The sequence below is a fragment of the Mustelus asterias genome, chromosome 13, assembly GCF_964213995.1.
Source record: "Mustelus asterias chromosome 13, sMusAst1.hap1.1, whole genome shotgun sequence".
In the NCBI taxonomy this organism is placed as follows: Eukaryota; Metazoa; Chordata; class Chondrichthyes; order Carcharhiniformes; family Triakidae; genus Mustelus; species Mustelus asterias.
The window spans coordinates 61,513,800-61,526,666 of NC_135813.1; the positions used below are offsets into that span (position 1 = coordinate 61,513,800).

The 12,867-nt window shown below is 41.7% G+C and overlaps 1 protein-coding gene across 11 annotated transcripts in view; it reads right to left on the bottom strand.

Moving 5' to 3' along the window:
- pxna (paxillin a) overlaps positions 1 to 12,867 on the bottom strand; it is a 163,293-nt gene that overhangs the window by 17,581 nt on the left and 132,845 nt on the right. For 3 of the 11 annotated variants that reach the window (XM_078226886.1, XM_078226885.1, XM_078226887.1), the window contains exons 6-11: positions 11,617 to 11,818; positions 8,826 to 8,961; positions 6,642 to 7,685; positions 5,469 to 5,732; positions 3,972 to 4,529; positions 882 to 935 (exon numbers count right to left, since the gene is read on the bottom strand). In XM_078226886.1, the coding sequence (XP_078083012.1) occupies positions 882 to 935; positions 3,972 to 4,529; positions 5,469 to 5,732; positions 6,642 to 7,685; positions 8,826 to 8,961; positions 11,617 to 11,818 (2,258 nt within the window). The remainder of the gene's footprint in view (positions 1 to 881; positions 936 to 3,971; positions 4,530 to 5,468; positions 5,733 to 6,641; positions 7,686 to 8,825; positions 8,962 to 11,616; positions 11,819 to 12,867) is intronic. The other 8 variants (XM_078226889.1, XM_078226888.1, XM_078226890.1 and 5 more) reach the window with 4 other exon arrangements.

A 12,867-nucleotide genomic window follows, 5' to 3' on the forward strand; every position in this document is an offset into this window, starting at 1 on the left:
TGTGAGCCGTGCCCGCCCCAATTTCGGGGCTGGTGTGGCGGTAACATTTTGGCCATAATGTGAAACCTGGACCCTATATTTGCTGCTCAAGGTGTTTTTTTTCAGTTCGCGTTCTCAATTCTACAGAATGAAACGGCATGATGCTGTTCCTCCCAAGATGCAGGAATTCTCTGATTATGCAGAGAGCTATCTGGTTATTCAGGCAGTTGTTAGTAAATACAAAAGCAAAAGATTGCAAATGCTGGAAAACTGAAATTACGAAACATAAAGCACACAATACTCAGCTGGCCAGGCAGCATCTAAGGGGAGAGACATTTTAAATTGATGACCTTTCAATCAGAGCAATGAAAGATCATAAACTTGAAATGTTGTTTCTCACTCCACAGGTGAAGCCAGACCAGCTGAGCTTTTCTAGCAGTTTGTTTTTATATTAGCTGTTAGTAAACAATGCTGGAAACAGATATATTCAGGAATACTGCAACTTTTATCCAAGAAAACATCTGCATTGCACCTTTGTACAGGTAAACACAATGGCATTGTGTAGCAATTCTGTCACAGTTGCAAAGCAAGTTTCTACAACTTGAAGCATTGGACAAGGATACAACACATTTGCCTTCTAGTTCAAGTTTACGTTTAATACGTAGACAGAAATGTTGTATGGTTAGTACAGGCTTTAAGTATCATGTCAGCATGAATGCAGACATATTTAAAATCTCAAATAATCTCCAAGACAGGTGATTCTACTGATCTACTACAATCTCCCATGCCCACCACACCTAATAGATCAGCATTGTGTTTTGAAGAGCCAGTAGCTGACTCTAGATTTACAAATGAAGCAGCGTGCATAGAATAGAGCATGCCAAGTTGAAAGAATGCCCTGCCTTCTCAAAGGATGGAGGTGAAGGGAGTGACACAGATTCAAAGGCTGCATTCACCTATAAAGAGAAAATGAAATTTGCAATAACTGGGAATGGCCAAGGTTACAAATGCATGTATAGCTTCTCTGCCCATACATGCTCTTAACTCCACAGTAATAAATATCCATGCTGACATTGTGTCAAATAACTTTACAAAATAAACTGCTTGATAATATTATAAATTGAAACACAATCAAATAATACATATATACATTATAAAAGTTGTACATAAGTGATGGTTCATATGCCAAACTATTAGTTCTAAATGTAAGATTTATTTTTAGACCATAAGCTTTCAAAAGAGCTGACTTAAAACACTGCCTCTTGAGTTTGATAACTGATAGCCTAAAGTCACTATATCACTTCTCCCATTTACTGTGACCCTCAATTAACACTAGTACAGAATTAATATCCAGATTCACGTGTTAGTATGGCTCTTTTAGTATCTGTAAGTTTGACCAATCTGCAGATTAATTTCTGATTTAATTGATGTAATCAAATTAATTGATGTGAATTAGAAATCAGTTAACTCAGTATTAACAGGGATCAAATGTTGTATAACATAGTACCACACTGCACAATATAGTTACTGACTAGATGATCAGGGAACCCAACAAGCAATTTTTATTTTGTAAATGGTTCACCCTTCTCCCAACACGTAGTAGCCCTCATTGGTAATGTTTTGATAATTCTACTATACCTGATTGGGAACATACCAGAGGCTTTGCTGCAAATGTTGTAACATTGTTTAAAACAGGTAGACCAGAAAATTATAGACTGGTCAGTCTGACTTTGGTTTGGGCAAATTATTAGAATCAATTCTGAAAGCCAGGATAAACTGTCACTTCAAAGGCAAAGATTAATGAGGGATAATCAGCACGGTTTTGATAAGGGAAAGTCATGCCGTACTAACTTAGTAGAATTTTCTGAGCAAGTAACAAGGAGGATTGAAGAGGGTGGTGCAGTGGATGTAGCCTATATGGATTTCACGAAGGCATTTGACAAGGTTCCATATGACAGACTGGTCAGAAAAATAAAAGCCCATGAGATCCAGCGGAACGTGGCAGGTTATCTTATGAAGAGTGACTGAGCAGTTTAATATTCACTGGAGTCGAGAAGAATGAGGGGAGATATAATTGAGGTATATAAGAGGCTAAAGGGGATTGACAGCATAGATGCAGACATGTCTCGTTGTTGGACATTCTAGAATGCGAGGCCATTGTTTTAGGCTAAGGGGTAGCAGATTTAAAACAGAAATGAGGAGGAATTACTTCACTCAAAGGGTTGTGAATCAGTGGAATTCTCTACCCCAGAGTGCAGTGGATGCTGAAACAATAAGTAAATTTGATGAGATAGATAGGTCTTTAATTAGTAGAGGGATGAAGGCTTGTAAGGAGTGGGCAGGAAGGTGAAGATGAAGCCGGGGGGAGATCAACCATGATCGTACTGAATGAAGGAGCAGATTCGAGGAGCTGAATTGTCTACTCCTGCTCCTAGTTCTGATATTGGATCCAACATTAGCTCAAAATTAGTGTACTGATCGACAGATGTTTTAAAGTTTATTTATTATTAGTGTCGCAAGTAGGCTTACATTAACACTGCAACAGTCGCCACACTCCCGCGTCTGTTCGGGTACACCGAGGGAGAATTTAGCATTGCCAATGCACTTAACCAGCACGTCTTTTGGAATTTGGGAGAAAACCGGAGCACCCGGAGGAAACCCACGCAGACTCAACGAAAAAGTGCAGACTCCGCACAGTGACCCAAGCCGGGAATCGAACCCGGGTCCCTGGCACTATGAGGCAGCAGTGCTAACCACCGTGAACGGAAAGTGGTTTCCAGTAGTATTCCACGGGGCTCACAGTTGGGTCCCTGCTATTGTTGTATATATTTATGACTTGCACTTAATTGTGGGAAACATGATTGGGAAATTTGCAGACTGCACAAAAATTGGCCGTGTAGACTTCAGAATGATATCAATGATTTGGTTGAGTGGGCAGAACAGTTGCAAATGGAATTCAATCCAGAGAGGTATTTTGGGAGGGCAAACAAAATAAAGGAATACAGGAGGATACTGAAAGGGTAGAGGGAGAGTGCATGTCACAGACCTCTGGTGGCAGGACAGGTAGAAAGATTGGTAAAGAAGGCATATGGAATGCTTTCCTTTAATGCCCAAGGTATTGAAAACAAAAGCAGAATGGTAATGCTGGAATTGTCTAAAATGCTGATTCGGCCACAACTGATACAGTTCTGGTCACCACATTACAGGAAGGACATAATTGCTTTGGAGAGAGTACAGAAGAGATTTACAAGAATGTTGCCAAGGCTGGAAAATTGCAGTTATGAGGAAAGATTGGGTAGGCTAGAGTTGTTTTCCTTAGAACAGAGGAGGTTAAGCGGTGACTCTCCGAGTGGACAGGTCAATTACCAGGAGGTACAGGTTTAAGGTGATTGGTAGAAGGATTCAAGGAGATATTAGGAATAACTTTTTTTACACTGGAATTCGCTGCCTGTATTGGTGGTTGAGGCAGACCTCTCAATTCATTTGAAAGGTACCTGGATCTAAGTGCTGTAACCCGCAGACCGGGTGCTAGAACGTGGGATTAGAATAAGGAGCTAGTTTTTTTTTCAGCCAGCGCAGACATGATGGGCTGAATCACCTCCTTTTGTGCTTTAACTTTTCTACCATTCTAAACCTAACAAAAAGGCATTTCTAACAAGACATAACACTCCAAATTGCATTATCTTTACCACTGCAACAACCATAAACTACTGTGATCTGGATAATAGTTACAAGACAGTATCTAAATGGATTAAGTGTATAGGTTTCAATACCTGGATACTGATAACAGTTATAGGATGATAACTGTACTGCGATAATTCTATACATCAGAACATTTCTCAAACTATTTACGCAAAAAGAAATCAGATTATGTACCTATATATAATCTGAGCAAAGTACACTAGAAAGGGAATGAAACTGAAGCTTCAAAAACTTCTTAAATCAAATGATTTTTAAAGTATATAATCATGAAAGATAGAATACTTCCATGCCTGTGGTTGGAATTGTAGAGTGTCTTCATCATTGTTATTGCCATCCGTCTGACAGGCTATTGACACCATGACTCTAGTGGGTGTAGAAGGAGATGGTGGAGGCTCAGCTTGGACAGCAGTGCTCTGTACTACAGGTAGAGAGAAGCAACGTGGATGCTTTTCTGCTGGCAAAATGTATGGGCTTAACCGTGTAGATGCTGGTATTGGAAGGACAGATGGTTTCTGATAATCATCAGCTGAATTATTCCACTGAGGTGCAGGTTGAGATCCTGGGCGAATGGAAGACATGCGGGAAGAAGCGGAATGTTGGGGAAACAAAGGGAGAGGAGGTGGAGAAGGCACAGGGGGAAGAAGTGAGGGTGGTACAGGATTAGGAGGTAGGGAAGATACAGGGGGAGAAGGTGGGGAAGGCACAAAGGGAGGAGGCAGGGGTGAAACTTTCAGAAGCTCAATTTTTCTTTTTTCTTGGCATTGTTTGACTGGGGGAGAAGGTGAAACAGAATGGGGTGATGGAGTAGAACCCATTGAAGAAGAAGGGGGTTCTGGAGTGATTATTATCTGGAGAGAAACACACAGCAGCTTTAGTACTAAGAACCTGATGTAGATTAAGGGATATTTTCATTCATACAGCCCAATTTGCACCATGCTTTAACCTATTTGACAAACAGCTTTATGCAGAACAGCAGAGCAGCACAGCATTCAATGAATATTGAACATACCAACTGGAGAAACCTTTACTTTGAGCGAGGATGCAGTGACATTTTTTTAAGCAAGCAGATCTTTAAAAACCTTCAGCTGTGCCACTTACAAATACAGGTTTAGTCTTAGGCTTACACCAAAGTCAGAGACAGGGTGGGATACGGTTTGGCAGGATAGAATTTAATTTGAAAGTATCATGATTGAGCACAGGCAATATCATTTAAAATCACTCGAGTTAAACTGTTTTATACATTTATAACCACCTGTTGAGCATCAACTGCAAATAACCGATCTCACAGGGGCACTAACTTCTCCAGACTAACTATAGAATTGAGCGATACAGGTAGAAGAGGTGGCAATGTCAAGAAAACCAAACCCACAAATCAAGCACAGAGAACATTACAAATCCAGGAAAGCACGATCTGCAAGTTTCTGTGCACATGTAAGAAAAAAGAAAGAGGTGAAACTGGGCTTGGGAAAGTTACCAACAGGAGTTACTTGCATTCATTCAATTTGAGCCTCAGCTTTATGCACTTTCCTATGGATGGGCAGCACCACCCCATCTAATTGTGGCTACAATGCACAATACAACCAAGAGCTGATCAAGCAGAAAGCTCTCTACATTGTATCTGGCTGTAGCAAACAAATGCACAGTAGACTAATGAGCTCACAACTCAATGAGAATTACAGCACATTGTTAAGCAGTCCATGCACAAGGCATTAAAATCAATTTTTTCTACATCAAACCTTACTTCATGCATTTCTTTATCACAATTTTTCATGCATTCCTCTAGCTACCTTCTCAACCACATGAGTTCCCTCCTCATGTTTCCTGACAGGTTTTGAAGTGATGACCAACCCTTCTGTGAGCCAGTCATCCACTTTTCTATTCTTGGGCTCCTTCTTTTCGATCCCCAGTCTGCCATGCAGCTCCTCAATTAGCCTATCCTGAGACACGTTTTTATTAAAAATGACAGGCCCAAATTTGCGGCGTGGTAAGTCCTCACGGTACATCGGGTGTATGTTTGAAGAATGCTTTGTCCTCTCAATAAGAGATTTCATCTACACCACAGGGAACATTGCATAGTGAAACCACAATTCTGCAAGTTACACAGATACATTCCTCACACACAGCATTTACACTCAATACCAGTTAACGTGCAACCTTTAAACGAATGCTTTGTCATGTGCAACACTCACCTTGACGTAATAGAACACTCCAAACTTCTGGGTAATTTGAAGAAATGTGCATGCACATTTAGCAACAGTTAAGACACTACTTCTTTAAGGGTTCCAGGCATAGAGGTGCAAATCAAGATGCTCACCTCTGTGTGCCACTGTCCTGCCTACTTAACTTGATGACAATCCAATCAAACCCAGGCCACTTATGCACAATTCTACAGTACAATGCTTGGAAACCAGCTCCAGGAGATTAACTTTAAGGAAGACACCAACGGCATTTCACAAGTCCCACAACAAAGTGGTCTGTGATGTCAATGGATCTTCTCTGGTCCAGTTCTCTTCATTATAACGCACTGCATAACATGCTGGGCCTTCCTTGGCAGTCCCTCAAGTATAGAACTTACTGGATCAAGGAGATCAAACAATTTCCCACACATTTGAGATATACTACATTATCTGGACTCCATATATCTAGGTGGCACACAGAGCTCTGTCACACTGTTGCACACACAGAAAATTAGTCTGATTTCAGTGTATACACCATTTGTGAGTTTGTGATTTAGAATGCAAGGTAATTAAAGTCCACTTCATCAAGACGTCCATAAAAAATGCCAAAACTAGTAGTGCCATTATAACAAAGTCAGCACTGGCTGCGACTTGGATAATGTTAAGAGCGTTAAACTCTGCACTAATATAACATGTTCCATATCTAGCACTATTCTGACCATGCAGTAGGGGCTCATGCCATAAATCTCTGTAAAACATTCCACATTCAAACTTTCTGCCTGCCTGACTAGAAGCAGAAACCCGTTCCACTGAGAGTATTTGAACTGGTTGTAAATCAAACCGCTCCTCTTGCACTTCCTCAATGGGTCGATGATGCAGTGAAAAATGATTCAGGCCACTTTGTTCTAGCTCCATTTCCTTTTGTTTCAGTTGCTGCTGTGCTGCCTGCTGCATGGGTTTTTCATCTGACTTGTTTACATTCAGCAACTTCTCTCCTCTGGGTTTGGTTCCATCTGCAATACTCGGTTGATAACTGTGTGGTCTCCCATTCATCTCCATATTCAAGGTGGAAAATTCCATAGTATCAGGACACCCTGAAGCTCTGTCCACTGACACCACCTTAGCTTCAGGGACCTCTTGTTTAGTCTCCACCTGCTCTTCTTGCACAGCCTCAGGATACAAGGACAACAGCTTATCTAAAGCTTCATTCATCTCAGCAAAGTCAGTAAGCAAAGTTGTAGCTGTTGTCTCCTGCTGTCCAGTGCCTGCAGTCAATGCTGGTTTGGATACAGGACTCTCAGTTGCAGTGACATTTAAGGAATTTGGTATAACTTCATATTTCACTTCAGTGATAACGAACTGGTTCCCAGGTTTGTTTTCACTTCCCACTATCTGCACATCCCTGAGGGCAGTCTTGTGTGGTTTAGGTGGTTCTGAAATGGGTGGCAGCACTGACAGAGAAACATCAGTGTCCAGTTGTGATTCTGCAACTGTATTAGGTGAAGTTGATGCAAAAGAGATGGATGATTGAACCTCTGGATGGTCATGCAATGGAGTGGCAGGATTAGGTAATGTGGAAGCAGATGACTGTAAAGGGATAGCCTCCTCATCAATATGCAGCAGCTCCAGTGGACTGGGTGTTCGAGAGATTGGAGAGGGCAAACCTGTACCATTGAGCATTAACCGTGAATTGCATGGCATGGGCAACCGCGCCCCAGTTGTTGATGGAGTAATGACAGATTGGGCAGCAGCAGACACTAGCAGGGCATTTGGAGATGATTCTCGCTTTTCATCTGATTCAAAACTTATAGGAGTTACAGTGCCAGCCTAAAATCGAGGAAAGGAGAGTAACAGAAAGAACAGAAAAGTGAAGTAAATTGGGGAATATAAGAGAAAATAAATGAAGAAGATATTAATGATTCAATCCTGTCCTTACCTGTCCCCTGCTGAGGGACACCGCATTACAGTCACCCTATTATTCCATTGCTGGCACCACTCCAAGATGCCCAATGTCCTATCTATTCTTCTAGTGGTTCATGGCCCACCCTGCATGGTGTTTCCCAGCATCTCAAACTCTATCCATCACACAATGCATTCTCCCAAAGCCTTGCATTCCATCTATTTTGCCAATGCTTTGTGCTCCATTCTGCATTACACTGGCTCCATGCCTCATACCCCATGACTTTATCTTCTTTTGTGGCCCACGCCCCATTCCACAAAACATACCAGGAACATCGCAGCTACACTCCCTGCTTCTCATGCTCCATTCCTACATCCTCTTTACTAACACCTCTTGTATAAGCTGTCTCTGCATTTCCTGGTGTCAGCTCTTTCCTCTTGCCAACTGAACTACTGATATCCAAAACACATAATCAGTGCAAAATGGAGTACTGAATTCTTTTTTGACGCAATCTAGATAAAGGTTAAGAAATAATTCAAGCCCAATTCAGTTCAATTCCTTCCAAGTTCATGCAACATACATATAACCTCCCAAAATATTGAGGTTAAGACAACTGAAAAACAAGTTGCATCCATCTTCTGAATAGACTCCAGGTATGATATAGTTAATAATTTTTGAATGACGCAGCCATGTCTTACGTATTCCTTTCAGCAAGATGGAGGGGGCACATTCCTGACTGTTTATCAACAGAGAGCTTCAGGTACTGCATTCTGCCCAGGTCAAGTTTTACTCTAGTAAATAATCACCAAGCCTCATTAAAAGTTAGCTTCAGATATTCTTTCTCAAGTTAGAATGCAACAAACATATTTTTTCCACCCAAATACATTCCCATTGCCTTGATAAATAACAGGTGCTTGCTGTTGGCTACACCTTCCTGTGAGCTGCAGTTACAACATTCAAAACAGCTTTCACACAACTCACGGGGCTGCCTACGAGACAAATACTTTTGCCTGCCTGTTGCATTTTAGTACTCGACTCAGGAAGTATAGAAAGCTGTTTACACTCACATTGAATACAGAGAGGGATTCCATCAACTCATCGAGCTCACGGGTTGCCGAGGATGCAGAAATGCGTGCCTGCTGCTGGCTGGGAGTGTCACGCTGAGAGGCTGGCCCTTCCACTGGAGACACAGCTGTTGCAGGACTGAAAACGAGACCAAACTAATCAGCATCATCGGGAACTAAAACGCACACCAATGGTATGCAGTGCCCGCGGGAGTTGAAATTCATTTTCCTGCCTGTATTCAAACATTATGCGTAGATTCACTTTCAAGTTAAACTGAAACAAAAATGATACACTCCCAATCAAGCACACCTAAAGAATGCTACATATAAACTAATCTCTTACACGCGTTCATCTGGGGAGGATGGAGGCCTAAATAACTCTCAGCAGGATAATGAAGACCAATTTCTTGGACACGAGGGAGGAATATGAAGTTTATAAACTTATGTTTCGGGGCTGTCTGTTGAGATAAAATGGAGCAGAGAAGGCAGTTGTGACCCAATCCAAATCCTGCTTGAAACCAAGCCTGGTTACTAACGCGACAGTGAGGCCCAGGTTGTTTTACTGGGAAGAAGGGGCAAGATGTTCACACCTATAGACAATGGGAAAAACATTTGTGCTGACTTTGGGTAGACTGTTATGTCTCCAAATCTCAACAGCTTTGGTTAGGTTTCATAAATAGCTATACTTCAAACTGTGTAGTTAATTCCAAGATAGAATGGAATTGCAGGTTTAGAAGCATTAATCAGCATTTTAACTGGGTACAAGGTCCATGTCATTCATGTTGCCTTGGAAATAAGCTTTGAGGGGAAAATAGGCTATAGATAGCCACTGTTTTCTTAAGAAACCCCTAAACCTCACAAGTCAGTCTGCAAGACTCTGAGAGCAAAGAGGTAGAGGCAGATGATCTCTATTGTTCACCAAGCAGAATGTGGATGGCAATTTATGCTTGAGAGACCAAGACTGTGAAAATTTGAATGAGGCTGGGAGATTAGCCTAGCTTTGGTTGAAAAGAGGAATCTCCAGAGCAATCTCACCATAAAAGTCAGTTTGGGGATTAAAAATTAACCAATTGGAAAAAGAAAATGGAAACAAACCTTCTGGAGCCAAGAATAGTTTTGGACTGGTTTCTGGAGAATGAAGTGTCCAGTAAAGGGACAGTGTAAAGTATAACAATGAAAGGGGATTTTTGGTCATTTTAAAAGTTAACTGAGGAAACTTTTCTGTAGTTCAGAGTTAGCCTACTAAAAACTAAATATAGTCAAAGTTCATTTGTTAAAGTAAAAGTCTTCAAACTTGAAATCTTCTTGAGTGATCCTTCCAGTCAGTCACTAGAAACTCAAATAACTTTTCTATAAGTTTCAGTCTCAATGAGGATTGAGATAACTAGAAAATTACTGACCTGGATTCAAACTCAATTCAATTTCCTATTTTCTTGATTCATACTGTAATAATATGTTTTTGGTGATTTAAAAATAGATGAATGGTTTTGAGCATCTGTGCTACAGAATGCATAATGTAGAAGCGCTAAATGCAAGGTATTAGGATATGGTTGGTATGTGGATAAGATCACTGAAAATGCATGATGTCTACATTCAAACTAATATTCTTCTTTGCAAAAAACACACCCACCCCTTTAGTATTTATATTGGAACAGAAAAGTCAAAAGAACAGCACGGTAGCACAGTGGTTAGCATTGCTGCTTCACAGCTCCAGGGTCCCGGGTTCGATTCCCGGCTCGGGTCACTGTCTGTGTGGAGTTTGCACATTCTCCTCGTGTCTGCGTGGGTTTCCTCCAGGTGCTCCGGTTTCCTCCCACAGTCCAAAGATGTGCGGGTTAGGTTGATTGGCCAGGTTAAAAAATTGCCCCTTAGAGTCCTGGGATGTGTAGGTTAGAGGGATTAGCGGGTAAAATATGTGGGGGTAGGGCCTGGGTGGGATTGTGGTCGGTGCAGACTCGATGGGCCGAATGGCCTCCTTCTGCACTGTAGGGTTTCTATGATTCTATTCTATGAACTAAGGATCACTTGCCAACAAAGACTCAACTGCAGGGAGGAAAATTGTGGCCGCTAATAAAATCAGGCTTGATTTGGGGGCGGCACGGTAGCACAGTGGTCAGCACTGCTGCTTCACAACTCCAGGGACCTGGGTTCGATTCCCGGCTTGGGTCACTGTCTGTGTGGAGTTTGCACATTCTCCTCGTGTCTGCGTGGGTTTCCTCCAGGTGCTCCGGTTTCCTCCCACAGCCCAAAGATGTGCGGGTTAGGTTGATTGGCCATGCTAAAAATTGCCCTTAGTGTCCTGAGATGCGTAAGTTAGAGGGATTAGTAGGTAAATATGTAGGGATATGGTTGTAGGGCCTGGGTGGGATTGTGGTCGGTGCAGACTCGATGGGCCGAATGGCCTCTTTCTGTACTGTAGGGTTTCTATGATTTCTATGATTCTCTCAGAGACAGAGTCCCTCCAATGTTCACAGTTGCGTGTTTCACCTTATAATATCTAAAGAATAATAAAATTGACAGAATCCCAATTCTAACGTTTCTGCCATGTTACTGTGTAACCTGGTGATGGTCTGCATAAGCTGTCAACAAATCTCTCTATCCCAAAATGGCTAATCACGCAATCTCATTATTGCAGTCACTGCTCAGTCAGCTGGCCCAAAGGCAAATCATAGAAAACAATTAGTATGCATATGTGTGAATTCCAAATTTCCAGCAGTACAGCTGAGCCAAGTGGATCTTTTGGTCTGCTGGCAGAAGTCAGAGTTGATTGAAGTACAACAACATATACACACACCTTGGACTGGGGACTGAGCTCTCCAGTTCATCTAGTAAGCTTTCCACGCTAGGCCGAACATCTTCAATTCCACGGCCCCCATTTCTTTTCGGTTTTTCTTTTGTCAGCGGAGGCACTTTCTTTCCCACTTGAGTTCCATTTTCCTGACCTGTGTATTGAGAGCCAGTCACCGGAGCAGGATGGGGGCTGCGGCTGGATTCCTCTGAGGAAGGACCAATAAGATTTAATCACACCACAGACAATAGCTCAAGCCTGATTTAAAGCTAGCTTAGAATCAAAAGTTACTAAAAGCTAAACTAGGTTCATGGTGGCTTTCCCTGGATATTTCCCATACCTTATTCTTGTCCATCTGTCATATAAAGAAAAAGTTTGCATTTATATTGTGCTTCATCAATGCCTCAGGACATCCCACAATGCTTTACAGCCTATGGAATACTTCTAAAACGCGGTTACTATGGTAGGTAAAGGCAGCAGCCAGGTTACACTTTCAAGAGATCCCACATACAGTAATTGAATGTATGGCCAGATCATATGCTTTTACTATTGGTTGGTTGAAAAAGAGATGTCAGCCAGGACATATGAGTAAATGCTGTGGAATCTTTTACAGCTAACTGTGCTAACAGATGGAGCATTGGTTTCATATTTTATTTGAAAAATGGGACTTCTTGTAATGCAGCACATCATTAATCATTCAGTGAAGCATCAGCCTGGATTATGTTCATAAGTCTGTCTTGGGTTTGTGCTTCCACCCCAAACCTATGATTCAGAGGTTAAATGTGCCAAATGATGTGCAGCGTTCTGTTTATTTTAAAAAGTAACTATTTGTGGACAGACGCGAGGCCTCAGATCCCTAACTCTCTTTGGCCACATGATTGGAAACACTGCCAGAATCTTCAGGCACTGATCGGAGTACTAACAAGCAATGGAGCAGTGCATTGATTCATACGAATCACAACTGTTTTAGAACATGCCATTGTAGTGTCCTGGAAAGAGGAGTAAAATTAAACTGCAATTCATCCCTAAGACATTGCAATTTGTCTAAAATCCAATGATGTAGGACAGGTCAATAATGCAGCAGGCTTGTGCCAAAGCATCATTGAACAGGGTTTCAGATTTGCACAATTCCTCACATCTTAACTTCAGTTGCGTTACAGAAATAAGGCATTTTCCCATGGGCAGCTTCCATGTTTTGTGGAGTGGCTTAATCCTGCCACAAAACTGGGTAAAGTCTTTAGAACTGGTCACTTGATC